The sequence below is a fragment of the Pogoniulus pusillus genome, chromosome 32, assembly GCF_015220805.1.
Source record: "Pogoniulus pusillus isolate bPogPus1 chromosome 32, bPogPus1.pri, whole genome shotgun sequence".
In the NCBI taxonomy this organism is placed as follows: Eukaryota; Metazoa; Chordata; class Aves; order Piciformes; family Lybiidae; genus Pogoniulus; species Pogoniulus pusillus.
Window position 1 is genome coordinate 12,253,654 of NC_087295.1, and position 24,877 is coordinate 12,278,530.

At 51.2% G+C, this 24,877-nt stretch overlaps 2 protein-coding genes across 2 annotated transcripts in view; one reads left to right on the forward strand and one right to left on the reverse strand.

Moving 5' to 3' along the window:
- IGFBP3 (insulin like growth factor binding protein 3) overlaps positions 1-24,877 on the reverse strand; it is a 95,657-nt gene that overhangs the window by 51,794 nt on the left and 18,986 nt on the right. The window lies entirely within an intron of this gene.
- Positions 1,239-12,134, forward strand: IGFBP1 (insulin like growth factor binding protein 1). The gene is made up of 4 exons (XM_064169674.1): positions 1,239-1,641; positions 4,131-4,309; positions 7,896-8,024; positions 11,476-12,134. The coding sequence occupies exons 1-4, from the start codon at positions 1,281-1,283 to the stop codon at positions 11,605-11,607; spliced, it is 801 nt and encodes a 266-aa protein (XP_064025744.1). The 5' UTR covers positions 1,239-1,280; the 3' UTR covers positions 11,608-12,134.

Consider the following 24,877-nt stretch of genomic DNA (forward strand, 5'->3'; position numbering starts at 1 on the left):
CATTGGACACTGGAATGGGCTGCCCGGGGAGGTGGTGGAGTCGCCGTCCCTGGAGCTGTTCAAGGCAGGACTGGACGTGGCACTTGGTGCCATGGTCTGGCCTTGAGCTCTGTGGTAAAGGGTTGGACTTGATGATCTGTGAGGTCTCTTCCAACCTTGGTCATACTGTGACACTGTGATACCTCCAGGCACGGCAACTCCATCACCTCCCTGGGCAGCCCATTCCAATGGCAATCACTCTCTCTGGGGAGAAGAGTCATACTACCTGAGGTGACAGAGCAGGGAAATTTGCTGTTTCGAGCTCAGTACAAACGCCAGGATGAAATTCTCCTGCTCAGCACAGCAAAGCCGGGATACTTTCGCTGCTACTGTAGCGACAGCCCACGCACGCAGAGGTGAAAGGCAGCTAATTTTTGTCCCCAGGTGATACAGGAGGAGAAGGAGAGGGTAAGAGGCCAGACCGAGAAGTAGGTACCTCGTTCCTTTCCCTACTGCTTGACAAACACTGCCTGTCCCCCAGCGGGAGTTTGGAGGACTGGTAGTCCTCTCATCCCAGCGGCAGCCGCGGCAGGGCTGAGCGCAGGGGCAGGAGGCTCCTGCTGGAGGTCCAAGCAAAGCCTCCACCGTGCATCAGCGCAGCAGTTCCAGGGTCCTGGTGGCTTCACTGCCCTAGGGGCCTCCTCTGTGCCCTGTCCCCGTCCCAACCTGCGCTAGCACGGTAAAGTTAAACAAGGGTTTGTTGCAGTTTGCTGCTGTGGAAATACCGAGTCGAGTGGCTTCGGTTTCGACGGGATTTCCCTCCTCTTCCTCCCACCCCTCCTTTGATGTTTGCTGGCTCTGGCTTTTCTTTTACAAAGATTTACATTGCTACCGAATGTCAGCAGCAGGAGACACTGGGGGCAAGCAGACGGGGAGGGGGGACCCCCGGCGCTGCCCAACACCCCACTGCCCCTCGCCATTTCGCCCTGTTAGTAATGCTGGGGGGCAGGGGTGGGGTTGGGGAAATGAAAGCATTCCTGCATGTCTGGAGGGAAGAGGGAGGGGGAAAGACAAAGATAAAGGGGGAAAGTGAAAAGGGAGGGGAAGAGCGGTCGGGGCCCGGAGCCGCCAGTGAAATGATGCTTCCCCAGCCCTCCTGCTCAGATAATAGTTAACTCGGGGTTAAAGATTAACGGCCGGCCAAAGCAGGGTATAAATGGCGCGGCGAGCCCGATGTATGCGAAGTGCCTGCCGCTCCTCAGCCTGCACAGCTGCCCTCGCCCCGCTGCCTTCACGCCGAGATGAGCAGCGCGCAGCGGCCGCCCCGCTGCTGGCTGCCGGCGCTGCTGCTGCCGGCGCTGCTGGGCGGGGTGGCCCCGCAGCCCATGCGCTGCTCCCCCTGCACCCCGGAGAAGCTGTCGCTCTGCCCGCCCGTGCCGCCCGCCTGCCCGGAGACCGCTCGCCAGCCCGGCTGCGGCTGCTGCCAGACCTGCGCCCTCGGCCCGGGCCAGCCCTGCGGGGTGTACACGGCCCGCTGCCGCCAAGGGCTGCGCTGCCACGTCCCGCCGGGGGAGCAGCGGCCGCTCTCCGCTCTCATCCAGGGCCAAGGGACCTGCCTGCCGGCCAGCGAGCCCGCAGGAACGCGAGCGGCCGAACCGGCAGGTACCGCGGGTGGCCCGAGGGGAGCCGGGGGTGGGGACGTGTGATGTACGGGAGGGCATCGGGGGGCGTAGGGGAGCGAGCCGGGTCAGGTCCGAGGGAGCCTTACCCGCAGGCTGCGAGCGGCGGAACCCGGGAAGGATGGAGCGGGGCGACGCGAAATTCAGGTTCGGGTCTGGGGCAAGCTACGGACAGTTTCGCTGTATAGAATCATTAACTCGTTTGGGTTGGAAACGATCTTTCAAGATCACTGAGTCCAGCCACTCTCTAACTCTGCTCGGTCTGGTGCTAAACCAGATCATCAAAAACTGATTCTAACCATCTTCTAACTCTACCAAGCCTGGTGCCAAATCACATTCCTCAGCACCGCATCTCTGCCTCTTTGAAACACCTCCAGGGATGGGGATTCAACCATATCCCTGGGCAGACTGTTCCAGTCTTTGTGAACCCTTTCAGCCAAGAAGTGTCTTCTGATATCCAACCTAAACCTCCCTGGTTGTGACTTGAGGCTATATTCCCCTCATCCTGTCACTTGTTTCTCGGGAGGAGAGACCAGCCCACACAAGGCTCCAACCTCCTTTCAGGGAGTTGTACTGAGCCAGCTCTTCCCTCAGTGTCCTTTTCTCCAGACTGAACAACCCCAGTTCCTGGGGTTTTAGTAGCAAACCATGAGTGGAATATGAGAAATGTTTTTTTTGGACTTTATGTCCATCTCCTAAAGCCCTGATTTGGAATCAGAAGACCTACACAGTGTTCCTGTCTGGTTTAACTTGAAATATATCTGAAGTAGTTGGCTGTTAGATCCTTGACCAAAAAAAAAAGACTTCTCAAGCCCCCTATGGTATTTGATAAGCAGGAACTTTTGCAGTGTTACTTCATTATCTTGCAGTTTGGTATTTTCACTGTCATTACTGCTATCTTCATGCAGTGCTGTCTCAGTAGCACTTCAAATGTAATCACTGTTGATGCAAAACACCAATGGCTGTTGGTGGCTGGAAGTGGAGATTCTCTCATTCTTGAGAGGGCAGGCAGGGGAGAGAGCAGTCACTAGAACTGGGTGTTTAAGCCTCTTGTCTGTGTTTTGGTTTGATGTGATTCTTTCCTGGCATTAATTTTTGCTTGCTCTCATCCTTTCCCTACTCAATCTTCCACCTCCATTTTCTTTTAAACATCACCAAAGGGAGAGGAGATGTTTTTCAGTCCGTTGGATGATTACATCCTTGATCCAGCAAGCTGTCTGGAGGCATTTAAAATCATAGAATCAGTCAGGGTTGGAAGGGACCACAGGGATCAGCCAGTTCCAACCCCCCTGCCATGCCCAGGGACACTCTACCCTAGAGCAGGCTGCCCACAGCCTCAGCCAGCCTGGCCTTAAACACCTCCAGGGATGGGGTCTCAACCACCTCCCTGGGCAACCCATTCCAGCCTCTCACCACTCTCATTTGGACACTTTTATCCCATTATGAGACCCTCCAAGTGCAAAGTGCTTTCTTGGCTTTCAGTGGGAGAATTCACATGTGCTAAAGGAGGCATTGGCATGCAGGCCATGATCAGACTCATCCAAAGAGACCCTGACTATTTAGAATCATAGAATCATAGAATCAACCAGGTTGGAAGAGACCTCCAAGATCATCCAGTCCAACCTAGCACCCAGCCCTATCCAGTCAACTAGACCATGACACTAAGTGCCCCAACCAGGCTTTGCTTCAACATATCCAGGGATAGTGACTCCACCACCTCCCTGGGCAGCCCATTCCAATGCCAATCACTCTCTCTGACAACAACTTCCTCCTAACATCCAGCCTAGACCTCCCCTGGCACAGCTTGAGACTGTCCCCCCTTCTTCTGTTGCTGGTTGCCTGGCAGAAGAGCCCAACCCCACCAGGCTACAGCCTCCCTTCAGGTAGTTGTAGACAGCAATGAGCTCTGCCCTGAGCCTCCTCTTCTCCAGGCTAAGCATCCAGTGCAGGCCAGCTTGAGCTACTGCTGGCTTCTGTGGATTGCTGCCCCATCATATATGTGAGGCATGCCATGGAACAAAGTACAGGATGCCATGGGCTAGGGTCTGGACCAGTACCTCTGCTGAATTACAACTGAAAGGCATCCTGGTGACAAAACCACAAATTCATTCCAAGTTTAATCCCAGTCTTTCCTCATCTAGCAAAGTCTCAACAAGCCACTGCAGTTCAGAGTGGTTTGTTGTTTTTTTAATTTCTAACAGTCTGGCTGCAGCTTCCTCTTTGACATTTGAGTGATCTTGAAGGATCACCAAATAACAAACTTGTTAAAGAGCAGCTGATGTCTCCTCATAGGAATTTACAGCAGATTTAATTTGCTGTGCTGCAGATGGAGTTTTATTGCTTCTGTAAGAGCTACTGCAGCAGATCTGTCTCAGATGTTACTTTCTGTTGCTGTTACTGATTCTTTTTGACTTGGAGAAATACAGGTGAAAGCTGACTGAAGATATTCCCCTTCTTATCATTCCTTTCCAGACTCTGTTGAACCTGAAGACATGTCTTTGGAAAGCACTGAACTGACACAGGATCAGCTACTGAACTATCAGCTGATGTTTCCCATAGGCCAGGACAAATCCATCCCTTGGAATGCCATCACTGCCTATGAAAATATGAAAGCCAAGAGAGTCTCCGAGCTCAAGAAGTGGAAAGAGCAGGTGGGTTGGTTTTCTTTGCAGACCTTTCAGAGAACACTGAAATGTCCTGAGGGTCTTGTCCTTAGAATAATATAGAAGTCACCTAGCTAAGAATCATAGAATCAGTCAGGATTGGAAGGGACCACAAGGATCAGACAGTTCCGACCCCCCTGCCATGCCCAGGGACACCCTACCCTAGAGCAGGCTGCCCACAGCCTCATCCAGCCTGGCCTTAAACACCTCCAGGGACAGGACCTCAACCACCTCCCTAGGCAACTCATTCCAGGCTCTCACCACTCTCATGCTCAACAACTTCTTCCTCATGTCCAGGCTGAATCTCCCCATCTCCAGCTTTGCTCCATTCCCCCCCTGTCCTGTTACTCCCTGAGAGCCTAAAAACTCCCTCCCCAGCTTTTTTGGAGGCCTCCTTCAGATCCTGGAAGGCCACAATAAGGTCACCTCCTCTTCCATACTGAACATCTCCAACTCTTTCAGTCTGTCCTCATAGGAGAGCTGCTCCAGCCCTCTGAGCACCCTCATGGCCCTAGCATAGGAAATGCTACTGATCCAGAACACAAGATTAAAATGTGCATGGCATCCTAGTGGCAGCACTGGGATGACAATATTTTGGGTGGCCAGAAAAAGAGACTTTTGGAATGCCTCTACCAGGTGCTTGAGGAACAGACAACAAGGCAGAGGTAATAAAAACATGAAGTACATCAAGGGCCAACAGACATCAACTGGAAGACAGGAGGCTCCACCTGAGTAAGGAAAATCTTTGAGGTGTGGCAAAGCACTGGACCAGGATGCCCAGGGAAAATGTAGAGTCTCTGTCCCTGGAGGCATTCCAAACCTGCCAGGGTGTGTTCTGATTTACTTGGGGTGATCCTGCTCTGGCAGGGGGGGCTGGACTGGATGATCTTCAGAGGCTCCTTCCAACTAGCCTGTGACTCTGTGACCAGGTGCATCCTGCACAGACCCCATGCAGAGAGAGAACCTTCCTTTGCATTTCCTATCCAATTATAATATAAGTCCTTAATTTCCCCGAGCCCATGTTCAAACCTTGGACTCTTTATGTCTAAACTAAAGTGTTTGTCACTGGTCCTGTGCTAGTGGCAGACAAGGGAGTCCTTATATCCAAGTACTGATGGCAGGGCAATGCAAACCCCAACGAGGATTCACCATTAAGTAGACGGGTGTCCAAAAAAAAAGCTCCTCAATGAAAAGTGAGCTTCTAACTGCCACACTGCAGAAGCAGAGCCGAGCTGCGGGGCCTTTGCAAGCAGGTCCAAGCTCCACTTGAGGGCACCAGAGCACCGCAGCTGGAGCCGTCCCAGGCGGCCAGCGAGCCAGCGGCACGGCGCGGAGTTCACAGGGTCACAGTGTCACAGCATCACAGCATCCCAGTATCCCAGTATCACCAGGGTTGGAAGAGACCTCACAGATCATCAAGTCCAACCCTTTACCACACAGCTCAAGGCCAGACCATGGCACCAAGTGCCACGTCCAGTCCTGCCTTGAACAGCTCCAGGGACGGCGACTCCACCACCTCCCCGGGCAGCCCATTCCAGTGTCCAATGACTCTCTCAGGGAAGAACTTTCTCCTCACCTCCAGCCTAAATCTCCCCTGGCACAGCCTGAGGCTGTGTCCTCTTGTTCTGGTGCTGGCCACCTGAGAGAAGAGAGCAACCTCCTCCTGGCCACAACCTCCCCTCAGGTAGTTGTAGACAGCAATAAGGTCTCCCCTGAGCCTCCTCTTCTCCAGGCTAACCAATCCCAGCTCCCTCAGCCTCTCCTCGTAGGGCTGTGCTCAAGGCCTCTCCCCAGCCTCGTTGCCCTTCTCTGGACACGCTCAAGCATCTCAATGTCCCTCCTAAACTGGGGGGCCCAGAACTGAACACAGGACTCAAGGTGTGGTCTAACCAGTGCAGAGTACAGGGGCAGAATGACCTCCCTGCTCCTGCTGGCCACACCATTCCTGATGCAAGCCAGTTAGAGCTGGGCACCACTGGAGCCCACTGGGCACGGACACAGCGAGAAAGCAAAGCAAAGCCCTAGCTCACCACCGTCTCAACCGAGGGGGTTTGGTTCCATACCCACAGCAGGACGCTGATTTTCTTTGAGCTAATGCTACAGAAGTGCTGTCAGCTCCAGCTGCAATGTGTGGACTTGGCTTGTCCCACCCAGAGCCCCGCGTTGGCTTGAGCAGGACTGCTTCTGTGAGGGGCTGGCACAGGGAGGTCGTGCAAAAGGGCATGAGCATTTCCTTCTCTGGAGCCTTTCCAGGCCTGTCTGGATGTGTTCCTCTGTGATCTGTGTTAGATAGGATTGTCCTGCTCTGGCAGGGGGGTTGGACTGGATGATCTCTTTGGGTCCCTTCCAACCCCTAACATCCTGTGAGCCTGTGATTTCACACTCTGAACTCAAAATGCTTCTTCAGTCACTTCTCCTTCTTTTTCACTGTTTTGAGCACACAAGGTGCTGGAAAAGCTGTGATTTTGGAAAAGGGAGGGAGCAAACTGTGACAACACCAAACGATGCAATGAGCTCAGTTTTGGCCCCCCCGGTTGAAAAGGGACAGGGATCCGCTGGAGAGAGTCCAGCAGAGGGCTAGGAGGATGATGAGGGGACTGGAGGGCATGGCTGATGAGGAGAGGCTGAGGGACCTGGGGATGCTTAGTCTGGAGAAGAGAAGACTGAGAGGGGATTTGATCAATGTTTATAAGTATTTGAAGGCTGAACAGGAGTGGGGGGACAGGCTCTGCTCACTGCTGCCTGGGATAGGACAAGGAGCAATGGGTGTAAGTTGCAGCAAAAGAGGTTCTGCCTCAACACAAGGGGGAACTTCTTGACTGGAAGGGTCCCAGAGCACTGGCACAGGCTGCCCAGAGAGGTTGTGGAGTCTCCTTCTCGGGAGCCTTTCAAGGCCTGTCTGGATGTGTTCCTCTGTGATCTGCTCTGGCAGGGGGGTTGGACTTGATGATTTCCTTGGGTCCCTTCCAACTCCTAACAGCCTGTGAGCCTGTGAGTCCTTCTTTCTCAGTTCGGGGCACTTTGGGTCTGGGTCTCAAAGCCACAAGGCTGCCCTCTGCTCTGCTTTGCTGACAGCTCTGTCCTGCACAAAAGATAAACACTCAGATGTTTGTTCTTGCACCATCTCTATATGCCTTGCACCTATTCTCCATGCAGCAAGAGAGTGCAGGGCCATGGCAACCCAGGAGACGTGGCTGGGCTCACGTACACCAGCCTCCTAACGTGCACCTCCCCATAATAGGAGAGATTGTACCCTTGGAGCAGTAATGTGTTTACTTAGCACAGGTTAAATTTCCTTGTGTGGCAATTTCAGGACTTAAATCCTCGTGTTTCTGAGGACAGAAAATACCTCAAAGAATAAAAAACAAAGGCCTAAGTGCACCAGCAGAGTTTTCTGGCTGTGCTCCTACTGAAACAAGTCAAAGCTACCTGCCAAGCAGCCTGCTGCAGATTATATGACTAATAAGCATTTTCAGCTGCTTTTTCTTTTGCTGGCTTTAAGCTGATCACTTTTTGTTTACCTTGCTTCTTGTGTGAGTTTGGTATTGACAACCTTTGCTTGGTGCTCCTGCAGGGACCTTGTCAGAAGGAACTCTACAGAGCCCTGTACAAACTGGCGAAGGCTCAGCAGCGAAGCGGAGGGGAGATCTACAAATTCTACTTGCCCAACTGCAACCAGAATGGCTTTTACCACAGCAAACAGGTACCTGCTGCTTCCCCTGCCTTCTCACAGAGCCCTGCCACCAGCCTGCCATAGCCAACCCTTCCCTGATCCTCTGCTTCCAGACTCAGGAGCTTGCAGCTGCTGGAAAAGTGGGTTGTGAGAACAGGGATACTTGGTTGTGAGAGCAGATGGTTTGTCCTTCTTCCCTTAGAAGTGAGCTGCATGCTGTGGGCTGACAGCAAGGGAGGCAGGAGGCTTTTCCATTCACAGAACAGGTGCACACAAGGCTGTCTCCAAAATCTTTTAACCCTGTCTGCTCCCAGGCCAAATCAAGCTCGTGGTCTGTTCACATAGTCACAGTTGACATTAATTCACACTGTCCACCCTACTGCCTGCAAAGGCCATCACAGAATCATAGAATCAACCAGGTTGGAAGATACCTCCAAGCTCATCCAGTCCAGCCTAGCACCCAGCCCATCCTCTCAACCAGACCATGGCACTGAGTGCCTCATCCAGTCTTTTCCTGAATACTTCCAGGGACGGTGACTCCACTACCTCCCTACCATCAAAATGATGGGAAGCATTACAGAGAAAGGAGGCTCTCAGCATCCAGGCAGTTGAAAAACTCACACAGGCAGGGAAAAAAAAGAAAAACCCTCAGGAGCAAATTTAGCCTTCTGAAAGTGTCACCAAACAATGGCTCCATGCTGCTTACGGCTGATGTGATATGCTCGTTTCCATTGCAGCCTCCAAAAACAGCCCTTGCAAGAGCAATCTGTAAAGCTAACTACAGCTCCAAACCTCAAGCCACACCCTGCTAACCACAGGCCGTGCACACAAATTTAGCAGGTCTGTATAAATCTGTGTCATCAAGACTTTGGGCATGGCAGTGCCCTGTGACTCACAAACAGTCTGACCCGGCATCTAATCAGGCGCAAACACAAATCTCTTTAACCCCCTCCCCACCCCCCCCTGGGAAAACAAACACATTTTTGCCTCCTCACATTAATCATAGAATCATAGAATCAAGCAGGTTGGAAGAGACCTCCAAGATCATCCAGGCCAACCTAGCACCCAGCCCCATCCAATCAACCAGACCATGGCACTAAGTGCCTCAGCCAGGCTTTGCTTGAAGACCCCCAGGGACGGTGCCTCCACCACCTCCCTGGGCAGCCCATTCCAATGGGAAATCACTCTCTCTGTGAAGAACTTCTTCCTAACATCCAGCCTATACCTACCCTGGCACAACTTGAGACTGTGTCCCCTTGTTCTATTGAGATTCAGCCCATCCAGTCACTGCCCTCTCCCTAGCAGCTGCCAGAGGCTGCCTTCATAGAGCCATGGAATCATAGGATTGCTGTGGTTGGAAAAGACCTCTAAGATCATCGAGTCCAACACCACCTTAAACCATGTCCCAAAGTGCCATGTCCACACATTTCTTGAGTGCACCCAGGGGCAGTGATTCCACCACCCCTCAGGTCCAGCACCTGACCACTCTTTTCATGAAGAAATTGTTCCTAATCTCCAACCTGGAGACCTCCTCAGGATGGACATGAGGAGGAAGTTGTTGAGCATGAGAGTAGTGAGAGGCTGGAATGGGTTGCCCAGGGAGGTGGTTGAGGCCCCATGGCTGGAGGTGTTTAAGGCCAGGCTGGCTGAGGCTGTGTGCAGCCTGCTCTAGGGTAGGGTGTCCCTGGGCATGGCAGGGGGGTTGGAACTGGCTGATCCTTGTGGTCCCTTCCAACCCTGACTGATGCTATGATTCTATAACCTGAACCTCTCCTGGCACAATTTCAGGCCATTTCCTCATTTTATCACCTGATACCAAAGAGAAGAGACCAACCCCCACCTGACTCCAACCTCCTGCCAGGGAGTTGTGGAGAGGAACTTCCTTTGGTTTCTCATGCTGGGAAACATTTCTGCTTTACAGGGTTGTTTACCAAAGGCTGGCTATACTGTTTTCAATCCAAAGTTGCTGAGCATGGGTCAGGAGGGTAGATTTAGGTTGGATAATAAGAGGAAATTCTTTAGAGTGAGGGTGGTGACACACTGGAATAGGTGGCTCAGGGACATTGTGGATGCACCTTCCTTAGTGGTATTCAAGGACAGGCTGGATGGGGCCTTGAGCAGCCTGGGCTAGTGGAAAGTGTCTCTGCCCATGGTGGTGGGGTTGGAACTAGATGATCTTCAAGGTCTGTTCAAATCCAACCCATTCTCTGAAGTTAGGAATCCACAAATCCATAGCTTCCTATCCAAGTGTCCAAGTATCCTGTTCAATAACTCTATTGATGATCTGGATGAGGGGATTGAGTCCAGCATCAGTAAGTTTGCAGATGACACCAAGCTAGGAGCAGCTGTGGAGCTGTTGGAAGGCAAGAGAGCACTGCAGAGGGACCTGGACAGGCTGGATGGGTGGGCAGAGATTTAAAAAGGCTACATGCAGGGTTCTGCACTTTGGCCATAACAACCCCAAGCAGCACTACAGGCTGGGGACAGAGTGTCTGAGAGCAGCCAGGCAGAAAGAGACCTGGGAGTGATGGTAGATAGTACCTGAAGATGAGCCAGCAGTGTGCCCAAGTGGGCAGGAGAGCCAATGGCATCCTGGGCTGGATCAGGAGCAGTGTGGCCAGCAGGACAAGGGAGGTTCTTCTGCCTCTGTACTCAGCACTGCTCAGGCCACATCTTGAGTGCTGTGTCCAGTTCTGGGCCCCTCAATTCAAGAGAGATGTTGAGGTGCTGGAAGGTGTCCAGAGAAGGGCAACAAAGCTGGTGAGGGGCCTGGAGCACAGCCCTGTGAGGAGAGGCTGAGGGAGCTGGGGGTGTGCAGCCTGCAGAAGAGGAGGCTCAGGGCAGAGCTCATTGCTGTCTACGACTCCCTGAAGGGAGGCTGTAGCCAGGTGGGGTTGGGCTCTTCTGCCAGGCAAGCAGCAATAGAACAAGGGGACACAGTGTGAAGTTGTGGCAGGGCAGGTCTAGGCTGGATGTTAGGAGGAAGTTGTTGGCAGAGAGAGTGATTGGCATTAGAATGGGCTGCCCAGGGAGGTGGTGGAGTCACCGTCCCTGGGGGTCTTCAAGCAAAGCCTGGATGAGGCACTTAGTGCCATGGTCTGGTTGACTGGCTAGGGCTGGGTGCTAGGTTGGCCTGGATGAGCTTGGAGGTCTCTTCCAACCTTGTTGATTCTATGATTCTATTCTATGGAAGTGTCTCTGCCCACGGTGGCAGGGTTGGAACTAGATGATCTTGAAGGTTTGTTCCAACCCATCCTGTTCTCTGAAGCTATGAATCCATGAATCCATGGCTGCCTATCCAAGTGTGTTGAGCAGCTGTTCCATCAGAGCAGGGACCACCACATTCCAAAACACTCAGCCCAAGCCAGGTCCCCCCAGCTTCTGCTCCTAGTTCTGCCCAACGCTTCTGCTTGCAGCATGGCACCGCTACCCTCCTGCTTACGGGGACTGATGCTGGGGTTTTGCTTTGCTCATCACCTAGTGTGAAACCTCACTGGATGGAGAGTCTGCTGGCTGCTGGTGTGTCTATCCCAAAAACGGCAGAAGAATCCCTGGATCTCCAGAAATGAAAGGAGACCCTGAATGCCAGCAGTATCTCGACTCACAAGAATAAAACTCAACACCTTCATCCCCACCAGGTTTCCCCTGGGGCCTGACAATTCAGGAAGGTAGCTTTTGTGTGCCTGATTTTCAGCCTGTGAGCAACCTCCCAAAGTAGCTTTTTGTACTGTGCTTGGATTACTCAGAGGCTGGAGTGACAGATACCAGCACCTGCAAGACCAAGTCCTACACAACCCTGCCTGTACCTTGTTTGTATAATAGTAGAGATACTCTCCTGTGTAAAGCTGTTGAATTATTTATTTCACACTCTCTGTATTTTGGTGTTTTTTTTGGTGTCCATGTGTGTTGTTACTAATTTATAACCTCAAACACTTCATAACTTTATGTGTAAATACTTAATGTTATTGCTCTTCAATGTATGGATCCTACGTTGGAGGAAATGTTGCTACTTAGAACTCCTAATGGCATAACCCTTTTGGGCTGAAAACAACAAAAAAAGGGCTTGTAAACTTGCTTATATTTTTTTTTTTTTGTACTGGGTATTTATAGACAAAAAACTGAATAAAAAAAAGCCTTCAGTAGAGAACAGGCTTAGAAACTTATTTCAAACCTGTGTTGTTCATGTATCATGTTCCTGTTGCACCTCAGTTTCTGTGTCAACCTTGGTTATAACCAGAAGCTCCTGATGGGAGAGGATTCCTCTCTGTTTTCTAGACAGGGCACAACACAAGATAGTCTGTGCCACCTTTGGGCAGGTGTAAGTTCTCCACCTGTTGCTGGTGAAAGGCCTGGAACACAAACCCTATGAGGAGAGGCTGAGGGAGCTGGGGGTGTGCAGCCTGCAGAAGAGGAGGCTCAGGGCAGAGCTCATTGCTGTCTGCAGCTACCTGAAGGGAGGCTGTAGCCAGGTGGGGTTGGGCTCTTCTGCCAGGCAACCAGAACCAGAACAAGGGGACACAGTGTGAACTTGTGCCAGGGGAAGTCTAGGCTGGATGTTAGGAGGAAGTTGTTGTCAGAGAGAGTGATTGGCATTGGAATGGGCTGCCCAGGGAGGTGGTGGAGTCACCATCCCTGGAAGTGCTGAATCAAAGCCTGGATGAGGCACTTAGTGCCATGGTCTGGTTGACTGGACAGGTCTGGGTGCTAGCTTGGGCTGGATGATCTTGGAGGTCTCTTCCAACCTGGTTGGTTCTATGATTCTATGCTTGTCATGTCATTCAAGATCAGCTATTCAATCACACCCTTTATACCATATTACTTCCTTGCTTTCTGCTTGGTCCTGACCTCAGTGGCAGGTGGAAGTGTTGAGAAAAAGGCAGCTCAGGCAGCTCTGCCTCCTGAGTTTCTAGCTCCATTTTCCAGAACTGAGTTTTCTTCCTTAGCTCTCACCACCCTCTTCTGCTTCTTTCAGCTTCTCCAATCCTGGCTGTGCCCTGCAAGCCTTTGCCTTGGGCAAAGCAGATTCCAAGGAAAGTTCTGAAGAGGTTTCTTGGATAGGAAAGCTGGACACTTTTACCCACTCAAAAGTATTAGTGAGTTTAAAAGATAATCACAGACTCCTCTGCTATGAGGACAGACTGAAAGAGTTGGGGCTGTTCAGTCTGGAGAAGAGGAGGCTCCCAGATGACCTTCTTGTGGCTTTCCAGTGTCTGAAGGGGGCTACAAAAAAAGCTGGGAAGGATTTTTCAGGACATCAGGGAGTGACAGGACTTGGGGGAATGGAGCAAAGCTGGAGATGGGTAGGTTCAGCCTGGCTGTGAGGAGGAAGTTGTTGAGCATGAGAGTGGTGAGAGGCTGGAATGGGTTGCCCAGGGAGGTGGTTGAGGCCCCATGGCTGGAGGTGTTTGAGGCCAGGCTGGCTGAGGCTGTGGGCAGCCTGCTCTAGGGTAGGGTGTCCCTGGGCATGGCAGGGGGCTTGGAACTGGCTGATCCTTATGCTCCCTTCCAACCCTGACTGATTCTGCTTCTATGAATCCCAGCATGGTGGGCATTGGAAGGGACCTCCAGGCATCATCCATCTGCCCCCCCTGCTAAAGCAGGGTCACCCACCACTGGTTGCCCAGGATCAGAATGTCCAGGTGGGTTTGGAACCTCTCTGGCTAGTCTGCTCCAGGGCTCCAGCACCCTCACAGCAAAGGTTTCCCTTATATTTAGGTGGAACCTCCTGAGTTCCAGTTTGTGCCTGTGGCCCTTTGTCCTGTCACTAAGCACCACTGGAAAGAGTCTGGCCCCATCCTCTTGCCTCTGACCTTTTAGTTCTTGCTGAGCATTAAGAAGATCACCTCTCAGGCTGCTCGGGGCTAAATAGACCCTGGTGTCCCAGCCTTCCCACCTCACAGGCTCCTCAGTGTCTGTGTAGCCTCTGTTGGGCTCTCTCCAGTGGTTTCAGGTCTCTCTCGAACTGGGGAGCCCAGATCTGGGCACAATACTCCAGGTGTGGCCTCCCTGTGGCAGAGTAGATGGGTAGGAGAACCTGCTGGTCATGGTCTTCTTCATGCACCCCAGAACACCATTTGCCTTCTTGACCACAAGGGCACTTTGCTGGCTCTGCATTGGTTCTGGAAGGAGCCTTTCACTGCCCAGAAAGTCAGAGGTCATAAAAGTGAGCCTAGTGAACAGCCCAGGCTGACTCTTTCAGCTGAAAGCACAGTAGGTGCCCTTGGCTTGGGCTGCAGTTTCTCTCCCTCGTTCCTTCGACTCAGCGGTCAGCGAGAAGGAGAGAGAAAACAAGTGACTGCCCTGCTGGCTTCGAGCTGCTGTTGTCCCTGGAGAAACTGGTATGCAACTTAGCAAATCCCAGAGGTCGAAACAGCCTGCACCAACCCTGCCTAATAGAGCAATAATGTTTTACAAGAGCCTGGCAGGGCAGAAACTAGGCAGAACCCCCTGCTGCTGCTTGCTGGCACAGGCTGTGCCTTTGAAACGGGAGCGGCAAGTGGCTCTCAGGAGCTGCAGGGCTGGAGTCTGGAGGGTCTCTCCTCCCTGCCTCATGACTTTGTGCTTGCTGAATGTGCTTGCTGCCGTGGCAGTTCAGTGGGGGCCCATCAGGTTGGTGTCCAAATGTGACAGCAGGGCTATCCTGCTGAGCCTTTGGGAAAGCGTGGTCAGGACTTGCCAAGGAAGCCACTGCATGAGGGCACCGAGGCACCCCCAGTAAGTCCACAGGTGGTGCTCAGCTGGGAAGGAGTGTTGATCTGATGGTGAGCACTGTGCACAGTTCTGGAGCCCCCAACACAGGAGGGATGTGGAACTGTTGGAGTGAGTCCAGAGGAATGCCACCAAGATGCTCAGAGGGCTGCAGTAGCTCTGCTGTGAGGACAGGCTACAGGAGTTGGGGCTCTGCAGCCTGGAGAAGAGAAAGATTCGAGGAGACCTTGGAGTGGCCTTCCAGTATCTGAAGGGGACCTATAGGAAGGCTGGGGAGGGACTATTGACAAGGTCTTGTAATGACAGGATGAGGAGTAATGGGTTTGAACTGGCAGAGGGGAGATTGAAACTAGATGTAAGGAAAGGGTTGTTTGCAGTGAGCGTGGTGAGACACTGGCACAGGTTGCCCAGGGAGGTTGTGGATGACAGAAGCACAGAATGTGATCAAAGATCACATTCTGTGCTTCTGTCATCCACAACCTCCCTGGAGATGTTCAAGGCCAGGTTGGATGAGGCCTTAAGTGACTTGTTCTAGTGGGAGGTGTCCCTGCCTATGGTAGGGGGTTGGAGCTGGATGACCCTTGAGGTCCCTTCCAACCTAAACCATTCTATGACTCTATGATTCTGCTGGAGGTTAGGAAGGCTCTACACAGGCCCCTGGATACTGATGGGCCATGGTCACTTGTACAAAATTCAACAAGGCCAAGTGCTGGGTCCTGCACTTAGGTCACAACAACCCCATGAATGCTCCAGGCTTGGGGCAGAGTGGTTGGCAACTGCTCAGCAGAGAAAGCCCTGGGAGTGTTGATCAAGAACTGACTGAAGAATTATAGAATCATAGAATCAAGCAGGTTGGAAGAGACCTCCAAGATCATCCAGTCCAACCTAGCACCCAGCCCTAGCCAGTCAACCAGACCATGGCACTAAGTGCCCCATCCAGGCTTTGCTTGAACACCTCCAGGGATGGTGACTCCACCACCTCCCTGGGCAGACCATTCCAATGCCAATCACTCTCTCTGACAACAACTTCCTCCTAACATCCAGCCTAGACCTACTCCAGCACAACTTGAGACTCTGTCCCCTTGTTCTATTGCTGGTTGCCTGGGAGAAGAGCCCAACCCCACCTGGCTACAGCCTCCCTTCAGGTAGCTGCAGACAGCAATGAGCTCTGCCCTGAGCCTCCTCTTCTGCAGGCTGCACACCCCCAGCTCCCTCAGCCTCTCCTCACAGGGCTGTGCTCCAGGCCCCTCACCAGCTTCCTTGCCCTTCTCTGAACACCTTCCAGCACCTCAACATCTCTCTTGAATTCAGGAGCCCAGAACTGGACACAGCACTCAAGGTGTGGCCTGAGCAGTGCTGAGCACAGGGGCAGAATAACCTCCCTTGTCCTGCTGGCCACACTGCTCCTGAGCCAGGCCAAGATGCCTCTGGCTCCACCACCTGTGGCTGTGGAAAGCCCTCCTTCTCAATGACATCTGCAGCTTCAGAAGATGCCAGGGGAGGAGATCTGAAGAGCTCTCTGCAGCATTCCCTTGGCTGCCTTTCTTTCCATCGCTGCTCACCCAGAGAGCGGTTGGGTGAAATTAGCCACGACAGAGAAAGGCTCTTCAGGAATGTCAAGGGGTCAGCAGAAGTGGAAAGCCAGGATCCATCCTGCAGCAGGACATGCATTCTGCAAGGATAAGCTGAGATTTGCAGCATTACCCTTTGCTTCTGCTAATTCCTGCTCCCCAGGGTTGGTTTTTTTTTTTTCAGCTGCAGCTTTCAGCCTTGAAGTTGTTTGCAAAAGCAAAAGCAAAAGCAAAGGCTTTTTAGAATGGGATTTTCTGTATGTGCCCCTACAGCTGCAATAATCAGAACTGGGAGGAATGAGTCATAAAATGCAGAGTTTCAAAACTAAAACTGCTCCTGATGAACAATGGATTTGCCCAAATTTCCCAGCAAATCCTTTTTTTTTTAGCAGAAAATAGATATCCCAGTACCCCAGTATCACCAAGGTTGGAAGAGACCTCACAGATCATCAAGTCCAACCCTTTACCACACAGCTCAAGGCCAGACCATGGCACCAAGTGCCACGTCCAGTCCTGCCTTGAACAGCCCCAGGGACGGCGACTCCACCACCTCCCCGGGCAGCCCATTCCAGTGTCCAATGACTCTCTCAGGGAAGAACTTTCTCCTCACCTCCAGCCTAAATTTCCCCTGGCACAGCCTGAGGCTGTGTCCTCTTGTTCTGGTGCTGGCCACCTGAGAGAAGAGAGCAACCTCCTCCTGGCCACAACCTCCCCTCAGGTAGTTGCAGACAGCAATAAGGTCTCCCCTGAGCCTCCTCTTCTCCAGGCTAACCAATCCCAGCTCCCTCAGCCTCTCCTCGTAGGGCTGTGCTCAAGGCCTCTCCTCAGCCTCGTTGCCCTTCTCTGGACATGCTCAAGCATCTCAATGTCCCTCCTAAACTGGGGGGCCCAGAACTGAACACAGCACTCAAGGTGTGGTCTAACCAGTGCAGAGTACAGGGGCAGAATGACCTCCCTGCTCCTGCTGGCCACACCATTCCTGATGCAGGCCAGGATGCCACTGGCTCTCTTGGCCACCTGGGCACACTGCTGGCTCATGTTCAGGTGGGTATTGATCAGCACTCCCAGATCCCTTTCTGTTTGGCTGCTCTCCATATGATAACAGGTTCTATAATGTAGACATTACACATTTCTGCTGCAATGCCAGACACCAATCTACCACATCCTGACAGCTTTGTAGGATCAAATGATAATTGAGGTTGGAAAGGATCTCTAGAGATCATCTGGTTCAAGCCCCTTGCACAACCATAGCCACTTAGAACTGGTTGCCTGAGACCATGTCTGAACAGTGTTTGGATATCTGCACAGATGGGGATTCCGAATTCAAATGAAGGTTGAGTGCTTTAGACACACCACAGCACTTCTAATGGCCCTAAACAAATGACATTTTGCATGCTGGCAGATGAAGGCATTCCTGATACTGGCCAGGATAAGCTTGATTTGGGCCTTGATAGGCTGGATGGGTGGGCAGAGGCCAATGGGATGAGATCGACCAAGGCCAAGTGCAGGGTTCTACACTTTGGCCACAACAACCCCAAGCAGCACTACAGGCTGGGGACAGAGTGGCTGAGAGCAGCCAGGCAGAGAGGGACCTGGGGGTGCTGGTAGATAGGAGCTGAAGATGAGCCAGCAGTGTGCCCAGGTGGCCAAGGGAGCCAATGGCATCCTGGGCTGCATCAGGAGCAGTGTGGGCAGCAGGACAAGGGAGGTTCTTCTGCCCCTGTGCTCAGCACTGCTCAGGCCACACCTTGAGTGCTGTGTCCAGTTCTGGGCTCCTCAATTCAAGAGAGATGTTGCAGTGCTGGAAGGTGTCCAGAGAAGGGCAACAAAGCTGGTGAGGGGCCTGGAGCACAGCCCTGTGAGGAGAGGCTGAGGGAGCTGGGGGTGTGCAGCCTGCAGCAGAGGAGGCTCAGGGCAGAGCTCATTGCTGTCTGCAGCTACCTGAAGGGAGGCTGTAGCCAGGTGGGGTTGGGCTCTTCTGCCAGGCAAGCAGCAACAGAACAAGGGGACACAGTGTGAAGTTGTGGCAGGGGAGGTCTAGGCTGGATGTTAGGAGGAAGTTGTTGTCAGAGAGAGTGATTGGCATTGGAATGAGCTGCCCAGGGAGGTGGTGGAGTTGCTGTTCCTGGAGGTGTTGGTGCAAAGCCTGGCTGAGGCACTTAGTGCCATGGTCTGGTTGATTGGCTAGGGCTGGATGCTAGGTTGGACTGGATGAGCTTGGAGGTCTCTTCCAACCTGCTTGATTCTATGATTCTATGATCTCCTGTCTGAATCTCAGGGAAGAGTGAGGGGGTGAAGATTAAGGAGTCCTTTCTAACATGGGAATTAAGCACCTTCTGATAGAAGTCCCCAGATGGAAGGCGTTCCTACAGGATAACCACAGCCAGGAACAACCAAGCTACCTATGGAAACCCTTCATTTTGAACCCTAGCAGGGGATGCTTTGGCACCCAGAGAAAATTGCTCAGCAGTTTTCATACTTTAAACATAACTCCTATTGCTGAGACATCGAATCCCTGTGGAGCCATCCTTGCTTTCAGGGTTTCAGTGAGCAGCTTAAGAGATACCAAAAACTGATTTCCCAGAAGGTTTGTAAAACCATTAGCTATGAATTTAGGGCTGGGTTCAATAAAGAATTATGCTGTTAAGGTTGCTATGGAATCATGTGTTAAGGTTGCTATGGAATTTAGTCATAAAAACTTCAGCCTGTTCACCTAATTAATTCTGTGGCTTTTGCTGTTCATTGAAGCCTCCTTCTTCCCCTGTGCACAAATAGCTAAACATTATGCCCTGAAGGATGTGCATGCCAAAAAGGTGGAAAGGGATATTCTGAGCTCAAGATTATAGCACATGAAGTCCATTAGGAAAAAAAAAAAAAAGAAAGGAAAGAAAAAGAGAAGTTTCTCAACTAGTTAGAAAGATAATAGAGCTGCCTGCAGGCATCTTTAACTTGCATTCTGGTCAATTATAGGGATTTATGCAACTATTTATTGCACTGGGCAAAGGCAACAAGTGCAGAGTCCTGCATCTGGGGAGGAATAATAAACTGCAGCAGTACAGGCTGGGAGGGGATCTGCTGCAGAGCAGTCCTGTGGAGAGGGACCTGGGGGTGCTGGTGGCTAACAAGTTACCCATGGCACAGCAATGTGCCCTTGTGGCCAAGAAGGCCAATGGGATCCTGGGAAGAGTGTGTCCAGCAGATCAAGGGAGGTTCTCCTACCCCTCTGCTCTGCCCTGCTGAGACCTCATCTTGAATACTGTGTTCAGTTTTGGGCTCCCCAGTTGAATGAAAAGGGACAGGAATCTGCTGCAGAGGGTCCAGCAGAGGGCTAGGAGGATGATGAGGGGAGTGGAGGGCATGGCTGAGGAGAGGCTGAGGGACCTGGGGCTGCTTAGTCTGGAGAAGACTTAGAGGGGACTTGATCAATGTTTATAAATATCTGAGGGCTGCCAGGAGGGGGGACAGGCTCTGCTCACTGCTGCCTGGGATAGGACAAGGAACAATGGGTGTAAGCTGCAGCAAAAGAGGTTCTGCCTCAACACGAGGGGGAACTTTTTGACTGGAAGGGTCCCAGAGCACTGGCACAGGCTGCCCAGAGAGGTTGTGGAGTCTCCTTCTCTGGAGCCTTTCAAGGCCTGTCGGGATGTGTTCCTGTGTGATCTGTGTTAGAAGGGATTGTCCTGCTCTGGCAGGGGGGTTGGACTGGATGATCCCCTTGGGCCCCTTCCCACCCCTAACATCCTGTGAGCCTGTGAAACACTTGCCCCATCAATCTGGGCTACAGGCAGTAGAGATGAAAAGTCTCCAAATGAAAGTAGCAGCTTTTGCAGAGCACAGAATAAGCTCTTGAAGTGCCCTCCCAGGTGAGTGAGGTGTGAATGATAGTAGTTGCAAGGGGTTTTCTGAGACTTCACCTGAGATTTTTCTAACAGCTTAAAAAACTCTTCCAAAAGGTTAAAAATAGGGAGGGGGGGAGGAAATAAAGGTGAGAAATGTTCACATGAAAAAATAAGTCACCTCAGCTGGAGGAGGTGAAGACACCACACTGTAGAGCTCCAGAAGACTAGCACAGGCTGCCCAGAAAAGTGATTGAATTCCCACCCCTGGGTGTGTTGAAGAGAGGCAGAGATGTGGTGCTGAGGGACATGGTTTACAGAATCACAGAAATATTCAGGCTGGAAAAGATCCTCAGGATCACCAAGTCCAACTGATAACCCTACTCTACACAGTTCACCCTCAAACCAGAGCCCCAGGAACCACATCCAAACGATTTTTAAACACCTCCAGGCCCAGTGCCTCCACCACCTCCCTGGGCAGCCCATTCCAATGCCAATCACTCTCTCTGACAACAACTTCCTCCTAACATCCAGCCTAGACCTCCCCCAACACAACTTCACACTGTGTCCCCTTGTTCTGGTGCTGCTTGCCTGGCAGAAGAGACCAACCCCACCTGGCTACAGCCTCCCTTCAGGTAGCTGCAGACAGCAATGAGCTCTGCCTTGAGCCTCCTCTTCTGCAGGCTGCACACCCCCAGCTCCCTCAGCCTCTCCTCACAGGGCTGTGCTCCAGGCCCCTCACCAGCTTTGTCGCCCTCCTGTGGACACCTTCCAGCACCTCAACATCTCTCTTGAATTGAGGGGCCCAGAACTGGACACAGCACTCAAGGTGTGGCCTGAGCAGTGCTGAGCACAGGGGCAGAATAACCTCCCTTGTCCTGCTGGCCACACTGCTCCTGATCCAGCCCAGGATGCCATTGGCTCTCTTGGCCACCTGGGCACACTGCTGGCTCATCTTCAGCTACTATCTGCCAGCACTCCCAGGTCCCTCTCTGCCTGGCTGCTCTCAGCCACTCTGTCTTCATCCAAACAGCAAGGTTGAACAAATGTTAAAAGAAGAATCATAGAATCATAGAATCAACCAGGTTGGAAGAGATCTCCAAGCTCAGCCAGTCCAACCTAGCACCCAGCCCTAGCCAATCAACCAGACCATGTCACTAAGTGCCTCATCCAGGCTTTGCTTCAACACCTCCAGGGACGGTGCCTCCACCACCTCCCTGGGCAGCCCATTCCAATGCCAATCACTCTCTCTGACAACAACTTCCTCCTAGCATCCACCCTAGACCTCCCCTGGCACAACTTGAGACTGTGTCCCCACGTTCTGGTGCTGGTTGCTTGGCAGAAGAGACCAGCCCACCACTGATTCTGTTAGTTTCATTTTTTGGGGTGGGATAAGTAATCTTACTTTTGCATTTCACACCAAGATTGGCAGCTGCCAGGAACATCAGACAGAAAAAGAGGAGTGCCCAACAGGGGTGCAAGTAACTGCAAGGCAACTCCTGTCAAAGGGGAAGCCTGAAATTGCAGGTGAGAAACTGTGCAGGGACTATTTTTAGACAAAGCCCTTGCTGTAAAGGCATCTATTGGAAGGAAAATAACCAAAATGGCTTGCAGAGTGACAATATTCATCCCCCCTCCCTCCTTATGGCTATTAATGTTTTCTCTGTTACTTTAGTGTCACTAAAGGAGCTGATTGCCATGTCTTAAATCATTCAGAGCACCACAGAATTAGCCAGGTTGGAAAAGACCTTTCAGATCATCAAAGGCAACCATTCTCTAACTCCACCAACTGGTGCTAAATCATATACCTCAGAGCCACATCTCTGTCTCCCTGAAACACTTCCAGGGATAGGGATCAAACCATCTCTCAGGGTAGCCTGTGCCAGTCTTTGAATCATAGAATCAACCAGGTTGGAAGAGACCTCCAAGCTCATCCAGTCCAACCTAGCACCCAGCCCTGTCCAATCAACCAGACCATGGCACTAAGTGCCTCATCCAGGCTTTTTTTGAGAACCCTTTCAGCCAAGAAGTTCCTTCTCATATCCAACCTGTACCTCCTCTGGCACAATTCCAGGCCATTTCCTCTCATCCTACCAATTGTCACTAGGGAGAAAGGACCAACCCCTACTGGGCTCCAACCTCCTTTCAGGGAGTTAGAGCAATGAGATCTCCTCTCTGCCTCTTCTCCAGCCTGAACAAACCCAGTCCCTCAACAGCTCCTCACCACACCTTTTCTCCAGACCCTTCACCAGCTTTGCTGCCCATCTCTGACAGAATGCTTGCTTAAATCTCTTTGATTTCCTTTAGATGGACAATTGCTTTAAAAATAAAGTTGGTTTTCTGCACAGATTAGGCAAATTTAACATCATCAAAGGACCCTCACTAGGCAGCTGCTTCTGCATAGATATGCTTTTCATGGCAGGGCAAAACACCAAAAGCTTAAAAACTGAACAAAATACAATCACAGAATTGCTTAGATTGGCAAAGCCCTTCAAGATCATTGAGTCCAAGCAGTAGTTTCACACTGACAAGTCCTTGACCAAACCAAACCCCTCAGCACAACATCTCATCACTGTGAATAGCTATGGCTGGAAAGGACCACCAGCATCAGCCAGTCCAACCTTCATCCCAGCAGCCTTCATCACCAGACCATAGCCTCAAGCACCACAGCCACTCTCCTTTTAAACACCTCCAGGCATGGTGACTCCACCACCTCCCTGGGCAGCCTGTTCCAGTGCCTGACCACCTGCTCAGGGAAGAACTTCCTCCCAACAGCCAACCTAAACCTCCTTGAGGCCATTTCGGTTTGTCCTATCCTTAGTAACTGGGGAGAAGAGACCAGCTCCAGCCTCACTACAGCCTCCTTTTAGGTAGCTGTAGAGGGCAACAAGATCCCTTCTCAGCCTCCTCTTCTCCAGACTAAACCACCCCAGCTGAACACCACCAAGTGCTTTAAAAATGTCTTGCATAGTGCTAAAACGTGGCCTGCAAGGCAGCCATCAATGTTAGTTGTTTGGTTGTGGTTTTTGGAGGGGGGGGGAGGGGGAAGAGAAGATGCTTTTCTTTTTCAGAAGGCTCAAGAGATAGCAATTAGAAATAAGGCCAAATGCTAACTTCTCTGAATCTGCCTCTCATTTTCCTTTCTATGGTTACCTTTCCAAATACTGGTGTGTTTTTAACCTTCTTCCCTCTGTGAAATGATGGCAAGGGAAGTGCTTTACAACTCTTTATAAAAACAAAAAGGCTCAGAAATTATTGTTTGGGTGTTTTGGTTTGGGTTTGTTTTTTTTCTCCCCCAACAAATCTTAGCAGGCATTTGTACTAGCAATAAAAAAGATTGCAGTAAGTCTCCACCTCACAAAGCTTTCTGGAACTGTTAGGGAATCTCTGCTAGCCTCCAGAAAGCAACATTTCACAGAGACTTCTCTGCTCTGAGGTTAGAAAAGTTTCAGTTGCAACAGTGATGTGACCTCATATTGTTAAGAGGATGCTCAGAAGCCACACAGGGCTGTTCAACTAACAAATCCACTTTGGTGTAAGGCTTTCTAAACGTCTGAGTGATGGTAAGCAAATATCTCCACCTCATAGCATCACAGAATTGTGTTAAGTTGGAAGGGACTTTTGATTATCCAGTTCCAACCCTCCTGCCATGGGCAGCAACACCTCCTACCAGACCAGGTTGCTCCAGGCCCCATTCAGCCTGGCTTTTGTGTTCTTCAGGGGTAAAGATTATGCAGTTCCAGCCCTCTCCTGTCACAGAATCACAGAATCATTTCAGTTGGAAAAGATATTTAATCATCAAATCCAACCACTCTCTAACTCTACCAAGTCTGGTGCAAAATGCAGGTCCTTCAGCACCTTATCTCTCCACCTGGGGAGCCTGTTCCAATCTTTGATAACCCTTTTCAGTGAAGAAGTTTCTTCTACTATCCAACCTAAACCTCTCCTGGTGTAACTTGAGGCCATTTTCTCTTGTCCTATCATTTGTTACTCTGGAAAAGAGACCAACACCCACCCAACCTGGCCTTGAAGTGTTAAGAGCTTCAGTAGCTGGTGACATCAAACACCAAGTGTTTCAAGACATTTCCCACTGCTGGCAGGAAGAAGGATGCTTTGAATTCATGGGGTGGGGGAAGATAAGGCTCCTCATCCCCACAGCCTTCTGTCCCCATCAGCACATCCAGCTGGAAACCCACCCCCCCTCATTCTCCAGAGATTTCCCAACCCAACAGCAAATTACAGTGTCGCTGGTTTCTCTTCTCTCGTTTTTTTTGTTGTTGTTGGGGTTTGGGTTGGGTTTTTTTTCCCCCCACTACAGCAACATCAAAGATTGATAGTGACACATATAAGAATATATTATATATTTATATAAATATATAAAATATTTATATAAAATATATAAATAAATACATATATATAAAATATGGCATTACTTTCCAGAGAGATGTTACATTATCACCGGCCGCCCTTGTGCTTCTCCAGATTTCTTCATCATCATCATCATCATCATCATCATCATCCACAATTTTTTTTTTCCATCCAAGTTCAGGAAACAATCAGCCTCAAAGCAAACAGGAGAAACTCTGCCCAAGTCTTCCTCATCTGAAAGCATCACACGAAACCAAATCCCTTCCCTTCCAATGAAAACGACGCGCGACGTCGCGGCAGACAGTTGGCTTCAGTCATTAAACTCAAAGGGTCCTTAGTCTTATGCTTAGATGCAGGTGAATCATTTCTACCAAAGTCAAAAGAAGCAACAAGAGTTCAT